At 41.0% G+C, this 13,619-nt stretch overlaps 1 protein-coding gene across 1 annotated transcript in view; it reads left to right on the top strand.

Moving 5' to 3' along the window:
* Window positions 1–13,619, top strand: part of jag1b (jagged canonical Notch ligand 1b) — a 106,267-nt gene that overhangs the window by 78,073 nt on the left and 14,575 nt on the right. The window contains exons 2-6 of the mRNA XM_008321926.3: window positions 2,289–2,766; window positions 3,007–3,312; window positions 9,730–9,781; window positions 11,989–12,246; window positions 12,542–12,602. Of these exons, the coding sequence (XP_008320148.1) occupies window positions 2,632–2,766; window positions 3,007–3,312; window positions 9,730–9,781; window positions 11,989–12,246; window positions 12,542–12,602 (812 nt within the window). The 5' untranslated portion in view covers window positions 2,289–2,631. The remainder of the gene's footprint in view (window positions 1–2,288; window positions 2,767–3,006; window positions 3,313–9,729; window positions 9,782–11,988; window positions 12,247–12,541; window positions 12,603–13,619) is intronic.

Below are 13,619 nucleotides of genomic sequence, written 5' to 3'. Positions count from 1 at the left end.
ATAAAACACTTAAATACTCTTTCTAACTATTTTAATTACAAGACTTGAGATCTCAGAGAGCTTTATACTTACTTTCAGACACAAAGGCGTTCAGGTTAGATGAATAACACTCATAAATGGCTCTAAATCTTGATGGTGTAACTTTATATAGTTACTGATTGATACAAACTTCTTTCTGCGATGCTGAACTCACACACTGTTTCCTTGATTGTGACCCACTGAGTGACCTGTGTAATTGGTCCACTCAAATCACTAACCACAAGGCTGTATGTGTGTGTGTCCGTGGGGGGGTCCTTCCCACATACGAATTGGTGTGCAGTCACTGATCCACTTCACAGATCACCTTCTTGCTGTGATACACCTGGTCCTTGTTGCCCTTCGACGCCTCAGAGAAATGGGGTGAACACTACTTTCATCAGTGTGTAAGTCTGTTCTGGAGGGGTTTCACTCTCATTGTTAGGTTTAACCACAAACTAGATTTTTATTGTTAATAAACAGATTCAGACAACTGGTCATTTCAGTGTGTGAAATTCCTCTTGTGGGTTTCAAACCTGCCAGGATGTCTCCCTCAAACACCCCATTTTTCTATCATGTTATTAATATTTAAACACAAGCATTTTTGTGAGTAAAATATGGCAAAAATTGGACTTATTGAATGTGATATGCAAACCCTCCCCAAGGTTTGCATATCACAGTTGAAGATGTGCGTTTGACTCATTTGGCACAATGTCCTTGACTCATCATTTGGCTTTGATACAAGCTTATACTGTAATCAAGATCTTTTAGTGTGTTAGTGACATAAATACAGACGTTGACCTTGACCATTTAAAATTTTTATGGCTTAAATTACAAGGTCTACAGAATCATACAGAAATAAGTCTTGTAATAGAGGGGTCAGGTGTAGATTTATGCTTGTTTATGCTTGTTTTATAATTGGGTTTGTGATGTATGACTGCAGGCCATCATTTCCACACAATGTTTTTCAACACGTAACATTACAGCCAAAATGTTGGGAAGGAATTTGCCTACAGAGAACAAAGCAGAGCAAACTAGAACAACCCCAGGTAATACATATTTTAAACAAATGAAGGAAACAATACACAGACAAGTGCAAAGAAATACATTTTAGAAAAACACAGTACAAAATAACCCAATCGAGGTTAAGTAAAATGCCACATTCCTGGCAAAAAAAAACAAAAAACAACTTTGTATATACAGACACACACACACACACACACACACACACACACACACACACACACTAGACCTGCTGTATTTAATCTAATTTCTGTACTTGGGATTTCCCTTTTGGAGCTATGCACACTGTATACATTTCACTCAAAGATTTAATTTGTTTTAAAACAATTTCCAAATGGCTGTACAAAAAAATGTGTGTGTCTGTTTAGTCATGCTGCAGAAGTATTAAGGCCACCTTCATGGCACTTGAGTAGCTATATACAGTATACATACTGTATATACATACATATATTCTTGCTTGATTACATTTATTGTACATTTATTATATATATAACACTTGATGAATGATTACACATAATCTTATATGATGTAATTTATTTTTGTTTTTATTAATTGTACAACAAGGTTACACATTAATCGGCCACACTTGCATCTGTTTTGATTCCCTGCAGATTACATTTGATGGTTCAACATTGTCTTCAGACTTTATGTTTTTATGACTTTGAAGTCATCTAATTCATGCATGAGCACAGCTGCATCTTCAAGGACAGCAAAAAGTAGTCTTCTCTCAAGTCTCTTAAACGGACAACATACTTGTAGTGTTGCTGTATTTTATAAACTTGCCACTTTATTGACGAAGAGTTGCTCAATTCTTAGAGACAGTGCAGTCTATTTGGTGAAGCTATGACTTTTTTCTTGTAACCTTGCAGCTTTTCTCATCACACACATTTCTTCTCATCAACCAATGACTATTCTCTTATAGTATTACAACGGTATAACAATACAACAAAAACTAAAAATGTTTTCCGTAGTCTAACAACTTTCTTCTCTTTTAAATTTAGTGATGGCTTATAAATTTGTTCTCATCAATATTTTCATCAACTTAGTCTTTTGTAGTATGACCCTTATTCTGTAATACTGTGTCTTTCTTCTCAGGAACAAGCACTTTTGTCGTTAACCTTCAACTTTCTTGACTGATGACATTTCCTCGTATTATTACGACATTGCTCTTATAAACTAACAAATTATTTGTAGTTACATTAGGGTTTTGTTTTCCATTAATGTGGCCCTCATTCTCTGTGGTGTTGCAGAACATGAGAACCTGATTTTCTCAAATGCTGAGAAGGGGCGTGTCGACTGTGCTCACCTCATGAATATGGAGCAGCAGGGACTCGGACACTCCCCTCCATGTTGAACTTGTGTCGCCAGCTCCAGCTCCGACCAGCACTCAGTCAGTTAGTCAGTCAGTCAGCCAGTCAACACAGGGTACGGCTGCCGCATGGCTACTGTGTAAACTTCCCTCAGCAACAAGTGGAAAGTGGGCTAAAGAAAGGGCGCGGAGAGGCCGAGGGACAACACTGGGACGAGGTCTCCTATGAGTCGTGAACCTGTGCTTCGCTGACCAAAGTGTTGTTTCCCGCTCGTGCATGTTTAATGCAGAGGAGCAGAGCTATGGTGCCGTGTGTCGGCCAGACTACTAGTACAAACGAGTGGCGACAGCAGTCCGCAGCCATGATTTGGAGACGGGGCTCGGTCATCGCTGCCCTTTTACTCTGCTTTCTTGCCAAGGTATGTTGACCGCCTCAGGGGATCATGTGCTTTAGTTTATCTGCGTCGCATCATTATATATGTTATTGTTATTATTTTACGCGGCGGTACATTTATGACCACCAGGCATTTGTGTTCAAACGTCTTCGTAACCTCAAGTCAGGTGCGAACATTGAGGAATAAAAATGACGTTTATTCGGTATCTCAGTCCGAGCAGTGTGGTCACAGTGTTCACTTTGCTCCAACTCTTGTCTCCAACAGGTGTCAGAGGGATCCGGACAATTCGAACTGCAAATCCTATCGATGCACAATGTGAACGGGGAGCTGCTGAACGGCATGTGTTGCGACGGCACACGGAACACGGCGGATAGAAAATGCACACGGGACGAGTGCGATACCTTTTTTAAAGTTTGCCTGAAGGAATACCAGTCAAGAGTTTCTGCTGCAGGGCCCTGCAGCTTCGGAATGGGATCTACGCCTGTCCTCGGAGGGAATACCTTTTCTTTCAGGAGCTCTGTCAGGAATGATAAATCCAGGATTGTTTTGCCCTTCAGTTTTGCCTGGCCGGTGAGTTGGAGAGTTTAAAACAACTTTCAGTGTCCAGAAGTGCATTTCCCAAAGGAAAACATAAGAAAGAAAGAGAAAGAAAGAAAGGAGAGAAAAAACGGGTTTAGGGCAATTCTGGTGCAATTACTGTCTGCCACTCACTCCCAGAAAACACAACAAGCAAAGAATATCTTTCTTTTTTGGTTCCTAGCTCTTTGTGAATTATCCTTTTGAGGAAGGGCCCCCTGGTTTCCTCATTATCTGCACCAATTAACCAGCTGCAGGTATTTTTCTTCCATCAGGCCCAGAGCTGTCCATTCTGTCCAAATTTTAGCTGCTCTTAAAACTATTTTACAAACTACTCCACAGACCTAGGTTTGAAAAATGGGTTTCTAGGAAGAGTTCGCAGTTAGTTCAAACCCCCTTAAACTGTTTTGTGTAACTGCAAATTAAATATTTCTAAGAAAGATAAAGAAATTATTTTGGTACTGTTTAATGTAAATAAAGTTAATGTTTGATGCTTCCTGCTACAAAGCTCACTGAAAGATCTCCTATTAGTGCTGGTCTGACATGAATGGGCAGATTAAAAACAATAAAAAAAAGTTAGATGAGTTCTTCCAGATTTTCTCCTCCTCTGCAGCTGCTCACGTTGCACCGTGAAGCAGCCCACTTTCAGGTTTCCTCAAGTGTCAGCTCTCTCACTGTGAATAAATGAGGCTGACAGGCCTGTTAGAGTGTTGCAGCTCTGTGAGTGATATGATTTGTCATGTAGAGGCACATTTTTTAATGTTGTGAAAAAACGCTCACAGACTCACTGGCCCCACAGTGTCGCCCACAAACCCCTCCGCTGTACCGGATGGGTGAATGGCACAGTCTGCTGGTATGTGTGTGTCCTGTTACATCAAGGCTATTTTTAACACCCATCTTGATGAAAGTTCTTGCACAGGGAAGACATCACACAGCCAAAATGAGTGAAAGACCTGCAAGGTCAGGGTTTCTTGATTTCCTTGCACAATGGGCAGTTTTTGTGCCATACCCTTGGGGCAGAAAGGATGATTCTGGTTAGTGTGTTTTTCACTGACCTGAAATGATTTTCCCAGCCTGGTAGCACGCAATTCAATATGATCTGGATTTTTTTTTTTGATTTAACCCACTACTTAGATACTGGTGCCTTACACCTTTCTTTTTTGTTTTCTTTTTTATAAGACAAATGTTTCTGTTTATGCTTACACTATAGCAACTCTAATCTGGCATGAATGCTGGGAGCAGGATTAGTTTCATCTTACTGTTTAAAAATCAGACCTCTTTGGAAAAGCATTTTGACATTGAAACAAAAACTGGTACCATTTCCAATTTGAGGACTATTCCAACTCTCCTCATATTTCTTTTTGTATTCTCTGACAATAAGAAATTACTCTAAAAACTATGGCCTTGAGTTTTATAATGGATTGTTGTAAATTATAGAACTTGACTCTGAAAATATTACGACATCGACAAGAGATTAGCAGAATAATTTTAGTGAAACCTTGTAAATTCCCTGTAATTAGAGGATTTCATCTTGGTTTAACAGGGCAGAGGGACTTGTTGATTCTCTCACACTTCACTCAAAGTGCTTTACTTCAGTGTACAGTAACAATCGTCAGGTATGATATTACTCTTTTGTCCTGCTCATAAGTTGATTGGCTGTTGTGGACAGATGGCATAGTAGTGCAACTTGGTTGTTGGGTACTCGGAGTTCATAAAGCCCCCACCCTGTCCTCTCCTGTGTGCTGCACCAAGTTGGCCTCTTGTCCAGGCTGAGGGCTTTGTTTAAGTCATGCTCGGTTAGACCCCAGGCATTTCATCGTTTTAACCTTGCCACCCACAGTAACTGCTGCATTTAATGAGGCTAAACACGTGCTTAAACCAGATAGTGCAAGAGACAGCTGAACAGCTGAGAACCATTTCTGTTCAACCTGTGCACATCTGTAGCTTGGCCTTTCTAATGCTCTTCAGCAGGGACTGCTCAGGTCCTTACTGTGAGTCAAGCTGGGAAAATGGAGTTCCATCAAGAACTACAGTGAGGATTACAGAGCATAATGGAAATGCAGCTGTATCCCACAGGGGGAAGCAATTGTACTCTTAGCACTGATGAAGTTGGTTCTCAGGCGTCGTGTCTGTGGCCTCCTCAGCACGTTTGCTTGTAGGTGCCAACTATTTTAAACGTTGCCCCAATTTAGGGCAGTATATTATTTACCTTAAAAGTTTACGTTGGTCATAATCAGGTCACCTTTTGGGCATAGAGAGGCACTCTTGATTAGTGGTCTGGGAACAGGTCAGGTGAGCCTTAGAATAATAGCCAACCGTGACTGTTAATGCTGATGTCAGCGTCTTTAAAACTAATGTGTGAACCTTTACAGGCCTACACCACAGTGCCTCTGCAGGCAGTGTGCACAATACAAGCATACTTGGGTGTTTATGGTCACCATGCAACGCCTGTCACTGTGCGCTGAACTGCATAGTGCCAAACAAAGAAACAAATTTGTTTATAAAGCTGAAAATTATTTGTTAACATGATCTTGGAATGACTTGCTAGATGCAGAGTTTTCCATAATATATGAATTAATTCTAGTTTAAAAAGAAAAGTAAGCTTTTCTCATAGGATGCAAAACCATGTGCTTGCCTTTTACTCGTGCTGGTTTTTAACCAACTTGAAGTAGTGGCCAACCAAGTGCTACAACAAATCTATGAATCTTTACCACCGATCTGCACTCATGTTTCTAACAGACTGCAGGGAGTAAAAACCCACTGTGGCATGCATAAGTAGTTTTTATTACTCTTTATTTTAGCTGGAAGTTGCATATTGAGACAGTGTTATTTAAAAGACAGACGGCGTAAAGTATGGCCAAGTTAATTTATCTTCTGGTTATATATAAAAGTGAAATGCATTCAAGATATGTCTGATTACACTAAAATATGTTGTTTAATTTACTGGTAAATCTGTAAAGGAAAATAATTGTTGAGTAAACATCTGCTATGCCTCTCATTCCTGGTCACAGGTTAAGGTTATTTTGTTTGCTTTGCCACAGAATGTGTTTGCCGTGCCTCCTTGTTGTTGTTGGCAGAGACTGTGCATCTTTCCTCAGGGTGAGGTTCTCTTGTATCACAGACAAATGCATCTATATGGGATATTTAATAGGCTGTTGATTGTCTCTTACTCTTGTTGTGATGAAAGCATCTTGGCAAACGCACTGCATACCTTCCCTCCAGCCTACTGGTTCATTCAGCACCTTTTAAGGGTGATTGTGCTACATTAGCCATCTCTCTTATATGATTGCGTGTTGCATTTATGGCAAACAAGGGTGCGGCACGTAACTGTCCTAATCATTGGGTAGATTTCGGTAAGTTCTTTGGAAGTGATTGACTCAGGAAAACTGATACAGAAGCTAAACATCCCTTTGACAAGACTATTTACATTCCCTCTGAGCTACGTAAAGGCCTAGACCAGGACAATCTGTAGAGCCTTGCCTTCATAACCTTTGGCTTCTGCCTGTTATTCCATTAGCTGTACCTCTCTTGTATTTTGTTAGATGTTTTTGTAATGATACATCTGATTGCTCAGTTTTCTGGTTTTGGGGCCTGCCTCTCAATTGTGTATTGGGAAAATTCCCCTACTTAGAGGATTCAGTAGTGTTCTTTGGCACGTCGCTTTGACTCGAACTGGAATGATCTTTATCGCTTATGTTGCTTGTCTCTTGGACAGTGTCTGCTCGGCCAGAAAAGATAAGAAGACATACAGCCACACTTATTGCACTTGGACGTGAGTGTGTGTATGTGAGACGCAGAGAGAGAGAGAGAGAGAGAGAGAGAGAGAGGGAGAGTTTGTTCTGTAGTTCAAAGAGAAGTTCAGAGTCAGCTGGGAGCCTGGGAAAAGTGAACCTGGCAGTGGCAGACGGTTCCAAACTGATAACCACTGAGGAGTTATGGGCTGTTGGAGAATAAGGAGTCAGTCTCACTTTCTGAGAGCAGTTACTGTGTCTGCAACTATGCAACCAAATAATTTTTAGGCTACTTGTTCAAGGTCAAGCCATTATGAGTGTGCTCCTGATCCTGCCTCATACCTTTTTTTAAAGTCTTTTGTTTCTGGCTTCATTCCTTCTGATGTAGAAGAAAATGGATGATGATTTCTCAATAGCGATAATTACAATACTGCAGTAGTTTCCATGTTGTGGCATGTCAAAATGAGAAGTATGGGTGTGTTCTTCTAGGTTTCCTTAAGAAAAATGGCAAATAATTGCTTACAATTTATGAAACACTTCTGACATCAGCACCGTGATTTTTTTTTTAACCCTCCGGTCATGGATGAACTTTGTAGATTTGTAGTGTGCCAGGTGGACTAAGATTGTGGCTTATACCCTAGCCACAAATAGTTTATGAAATTGTTTAGAATATTTTTGAGAGGCCAATCAGGTATAATGAGTGAAGTACTAGTTGTTAGACTACTCTTGTTGTCCCATCAACATCGTTTTGATGTCCCTGTGTGTATAGGGATGACTAATTAAGACATTTGAAGAAATGATGCGTTTCAGTTCCTGCTTTCAAGATGAGCTCAATGCCGTTGATGTTTAATGTCATAGAGATATTTTTTATTTTATATCCCCCAAACTTCAATGTTTTAGAGTCTGGGGAGACATAATGTGGGATGTACATATGGGAATGATATGTTCAATGTACATATAAGAATTATGTATGCAATGTACATATGGGAACAATGCATTCAAGTGCAAGTTGGCAGACTTGGAAGAATGCCAGCGTATTTACAAGATACATTTCAGTATGTTTTAAAAGGGACTTTTGTTTTGAATGTAATTATAACTAGATGTTGCTTGTTCAATCGTAAGAGGTATCACATTACTAATGACTCATGTACATGAGCTTTGCGTACTGCAGACAAGTGTGAGTCAGGATATACTGCTTAGAATGTGTTGCTGATGAGCAGTGAATTTTAAATAATAGAGCACTGATTGCAGTGAAATCCTGGCGAGGGATGAGACGGGAAGCTCATAGAGAAATGGAGAGTTGAATAGCTGGGAAAACAAGGTAAAGCCACAAAAAAAGCACTTGAAGACTGGGTCATTGCCTTCTCACTCTCTGGTGGTATTGAACAGGGGTTTTCCTGTGTGCAGCTTTGTTTACCATGAAGTAATCGCAGTGAAGACTACGGCAGCAGCAATGCAGAATTACTGAAATGCCTCCATGTCTCGCTACTATGGGCATGCAGAGTTGAATATAACATGTAGGTGTTAGTAGTGGACGTGCCAACACTATTACTGGATTAGGTTTTTTCACAATTGCGTACTTTTCTTTCTCTCTCTTTCTCTCTCACTCTCTCTCTCTCTTTCTCTCTCTCTCTCTATCTCTCTATCTGCGCAGGCTCACAGAGACATTGTTTGCTCCCACATGACTGTGGCACAGGGCACTGTGAATGTGTAAGCTGATACTGGTGTGAGAGCTAAAGACCCTGAATCAGACAAAGCATTTTTTGGGAGTGCTGAAATCAAGACAGGCCCTGCAGAGTGTAGCACTCATTCAGCGAGATCCGTACTTTTTTTCTGTCCTGCAAATTTGTTTCACTTCAACATGAATTACATATTCTTTTGTCTTGACAGGATATTTCATAACATGTTTTAGATACTTGTGTGTTAGTTTTAAAATGGGAATCTCATGTATTTAGAAAAACAGAAGCCACAATCTACTGGTTTAGACTAGATTGTGGCACCGACTGTAAGCCCTCTCCTCTTTGAATATATGGAAAACCTGATTTTGGAGAAAGTTGAACTGAACAGAAGAAACTGTCTCTGTGGCTGAGATGAAGACATATTTTTGGCTTTGCAGTATGTAGTTTCTGTTTCTTACACTATCCCCTGTTTTGACTTATTGCATTCATCACTTTAGAGTCTGCCCTCTTCAGGCTGATGCTGTTGAGCTCATTTTTCTGCGCATTAGTCATCCTCCCACCCTCCTGCTGGGAGGTTTGTCCAGCTGTCCACATATCAAGTCTTCCCAATTGCTGAGAGGCATGTGTCTCTGCCCCACCACAAGCGTATCTTCCTATTAAAAAAAATCAACTGGACCATTGTTTTAACTGGACCAGAATGAGCTGAAAACCTCAATCAAAAAGCCTGGATTGTGTATATTTTCTTAACTGTCTAAAGTATTGCAAAAATGTTTCCCTCCAGTGCAGTAAACACCAATTCTGTTGATAAGTTTGTCAAAATGATTTATGTTTGTGATAATTCTTAGGTGCATGAACACTACAGGTTATTTCTCATGGTTGCTAACAAACAAGTGGAGTTCTTTGATGTATTTTTTCCCTACCGAACATTTATAACTTGAATGTTTTTATGATTGCTTATTTATGGATGATGATTATTGTATCTCTTGTTCTGTCCTCCTCAGAGATCCTACACTTTGATAGTAGAGGCCTTGGACCTAAACAATGAAACCAGTGGTGAGTACTCCTTATATTATTTGCTGTTTTTCTCTGTGTTGTTTTAACAAAGTTAATTGGCAGGTGTTTGTGAGGTGGGGAAATGAAGTAGATGCAGCAGAAGGGTGGGAGAGGTGTGGGGCTCAGACTGGGAGAAGGAAGTGTGGCGACGGTCTATGAAAATGTTTTCATTTGGCCAATGACTGATGGCAGGTGCTGCCCAGTAAAGGTCAGGGTCACACTGTCTCACTGTCACTGAGGCGTGAAACACAGCGTTATCTAGCTGCCCACCATGGCTCTTTAAGGAGCCTACAGGCAAAAAGTGGGGGGCTTCAGCCTCTGACATGTGCTATCCTATAGATTAAAGTTACTTAGGTCACAGGTGATCTGAGCTCCCAGGGTTCAGTGAAACACTTTTTTTCCACCACACTGCTTTGAAATCCAAGTTAGTTGGAAGGACATGGTGGTCACATGCTGAATGTAGTCAGTTTGCTCAGTGTGGTTTCTGTACTGTGATCTGTGCCAGTGTTTCTGATGCATAGTGTTCTGATTGGCAACAGTGTGATGACACCAGTTTAGGGAGAACTTGTTTATGCAGGCCTGTTTGACGTCAACAAGTTTTCAGCCTTTTCTGCTGTATTTGCCGCTCCCTGGAGACCTATTAGGGCAGTGGTGTGAAAATCCTATTGAATGTACACACACTGCTCAAGTCCCTGTAGGATCAAGTCCCTGTAGGATCAACCAAAACAGTTGCAGCTCAATATATCATAACAATCCTCACTTTTACCCATTTAACCAATCATTGACTCTGGAATTTATTTATTTATTTTACAAAGTCCTGGGATTATTTTTTGTTGAAGTCTTTAACTTTAACTGCAAACTAGTCTGTTTTTGTTCCATATATATGCAGTTATTCAGTTTAGATTTGTTTTTATATATTACACTATTTAGCGAGCAAAGCATGATCTTTATTAGTTTTATCATGGTTGTTAGATTTATGTTTATATTTGAGCTTGGCAGCAGGTATCAGGTGCGTGTTACGCCTGACACTGCAGGCCAGCAGCCGGTAGAGAAATGCCACACAGTGAAGACCTGGATCTCAGACTACTGTGAAATGTTACTGGGCTCTGTGATTTTGGTACGCTCAAGGTCTACCTTAAACACACCACGGTGTAGTAAATAAATGGCAGCAGCCTGTCCTGGCCACTGAATTGTGTTGCATCATACTACAAAGAGCAAACACCCACCCCGCGGTCAACCACCCCTGCTCGGGTGAGCATAGTAAATAACTGCCATGACACATTTTTCATTCTCTCCCAGGTGGAAGATTTTGCTATCAAGTAGTGAGTCCTACATGTGTGGGTGAAAGAGTCATGTTAAATTTGTGTGTGGTTTTTATGTGTACAGTGTAGTGTCTAAAGATTGGGCCGTGTGGTGTTTGCTCACTGTCTTTGCTCGCTGTGTGAAGCTCATTATAGCTCCTGGCTCGCAGATCAGTCCTTGCACATTTGACAGAGCCATGACCTTTTCATGTTTGACATGAAAATAAGTCTGTTTCTGTGTGTTTGCAAGGCTCCCAGAGCATTGCACAATCACAACATCAGCAAGGCCTTTGCTCCCCATCTGATGTGAACACGAATGCCTGTAAAAGTGTGTGGAAAAAAAGAGTTGACTTAAGATTTTTTTATTGCCCTTGGTACAAGAATGCATGTGAGAAAAGCAGCCTGTAAGAAAGTGCTGATGGCACACTGGCAGGCCTCCCAGCAGCAACTGTGGCGTTGGTGTCCTCGACGCTGTAATTTACGGTGACTGTGGTTCTGTCCTCGCCTGAGCAGATGCAAAAGGCTGTGTCTAAGACCAGTAATATCCTCTAGCTGTAAACTTGAGAATCAGAAACCATCTAGGGAAAGGACCGTGAGAAAAAAAACACAGTTAAGCGTGCTCATTACAGGCAGTCTATTCCTTTTTTTTCTTCATTTCCTCCTTGTACTTTTATTCCTCCTCAGCACACATGGCTGCTTTTAATTATATGTAATGTGCTATCTCAGGGCTCTTCTGCAATTTGTGTCAGAATTTTTGGAGCATGTTTGGTTCCCCACTGTATGATCTAGGGGAATGCAGGATCCTGCCTTTCCACCCTGGCACAAACATTTGATAAAGACCAAGTTAGTCAGTATTTTTAGAATTCCACAGGAACCATTGATCATGTCGACGCTGATGTTTTTTAGGTGCCGATGGAAGAGTGATAGAGAAAGCTTCCCATTCCGGCATGATAAACCCCAGCCCACATTGGCAAAAGCTGACTCACAACGGCCCTGTGGCCCAGTTTGAGTACCAGATCCGAGTCAGCTGTGATGAGCACTACTATGGATTTGGCTGCAACAAGTTTTGTCGGCCACGTGACGAGTTCTTTGGACATTACACATGTGACTTCAATGGAAACAAGACATGTCTGGAAGGTTGGTCGGGGCCTGACTGCAACACAGGTAAGTCGTGCTGAGATCACAAGTTAGATTCAGACAGTCTGAATAGTATGAATGAACCCCAGTCAGACTGTGGGCTGTGAATCAGACTGATACACTGTCTGGTTGTGGTTCTATTGAACAAAAGACTTTTTATCTCTTTAAGACAACAAGAAAACATTTGTTTCCAGGAAATCATTCCCAGCTTTGTTCGAGATTCCCTGTTACCAATTTTTCCTATTTTGTGCAGTAATTACAACAAGAATAAACAAAAACAAAATTTAAATTGACTAATCAGGAGGCTTTCTCTTGTTTTCAGCTATATGCCGACAAGGTTGCAGCACTGAACATGGATCCTGTAAGGAACCAGGTGGATGCAAGTAAGTGACTAAGACTGCTCTGATTTATAAAGTTTACTGCACTTTCATGATGGGGAAATATCAAATATGCTCTTGGTGGTAGATCATTTAGATTTATAGGAGCTGCATCAAGGCGCCAGTACTGCTACAGAGTGTATCTGTGCCTGTGCGTGCTCGGTTTTCTGGCCAAAAGACTTATCAGTGCCCAGGCTTTAGAAGAAATGCAGCCAGAGCTACTTGTAAATCTCTCATTGAGCTTTTGACCCGAGCTGCCAGTGTGGAGAAAGCGGAGCCTTGACTGCCAAGAGTCCATGTTTGAAAAATGTGGCCTATATGTTTCCTCTTAATGAGGCAACTGTTATCTATCAAATCGCGTGTAACATTCAGATGAGCCTTTAAGTGTATTGTTTGTGTTGCTAATGGCTTCCTAATGCTATTTATGCACACAGTCAGAGGGAAACTCAGGCTCAGATGGATATCAGAGCTTGGGTATTGTGTGCAGTCACAGTGTATCTCAACCTCATCCTGGAGGAGGCCCAGCAATACCCGAGTCTTCCATCAGCGCAGGCAATGGTTGCTTTCTTAAGCTTGGTTCATATTCAGTGTAGCACATCCAGCACGGCTGAGCAGGCAACATAACATGTGTGTTTTGTGCTATTCCTACAGGAGTAATCCTATGCTCATTGGTGCACCTTCAGTTTTAGCTGCACAAACGATAGATGAACCAGAGTTGTTGAAAATAGTTGACATTAGAATGCAATTGCAAGGCTGCAAAGATAATCACATGGTTCTGGATTTATGGAGTAATGAGCAAGGTCACACAGGGAGGAAGTCAAAAGTAAACTGCATCCAACACTGAGACACGGAGACTACCCACATCAAACAGATATCGCTTTTACCTCTGACGTCTTAGCCAAATTAAAAAGGTTGCATCGAAACCCTCCAAATGAACATTGACATTGATATTTCTTCTTTGTAAACATAACCACTACGCAAAGGAAGCAGCTGTTGTTGCTGGACTGTTTTAAAGCCTGTGGA

This window comes from Cynoglossus semilaevis, chromosome 12 (genome assembly GCF_000523025.1).
Source record: "Cynoglossus semilaevis isolate Cse_v1.0 chromosome 12, Cse_v1.0, whole genome shotgun sequence".
Taxonomy (NCBI): Eukaryota; Metazoa; Chordata; class Actinopteri; order Pleuronectiformes; family Cynoglossidae; genus Cynoglossus; species Cynoglossus semilaevis.
Note: the sequence above shows the minus strand (reverse complement) of the source record. Positions and strands in the feature narration are given on the sequence as shown.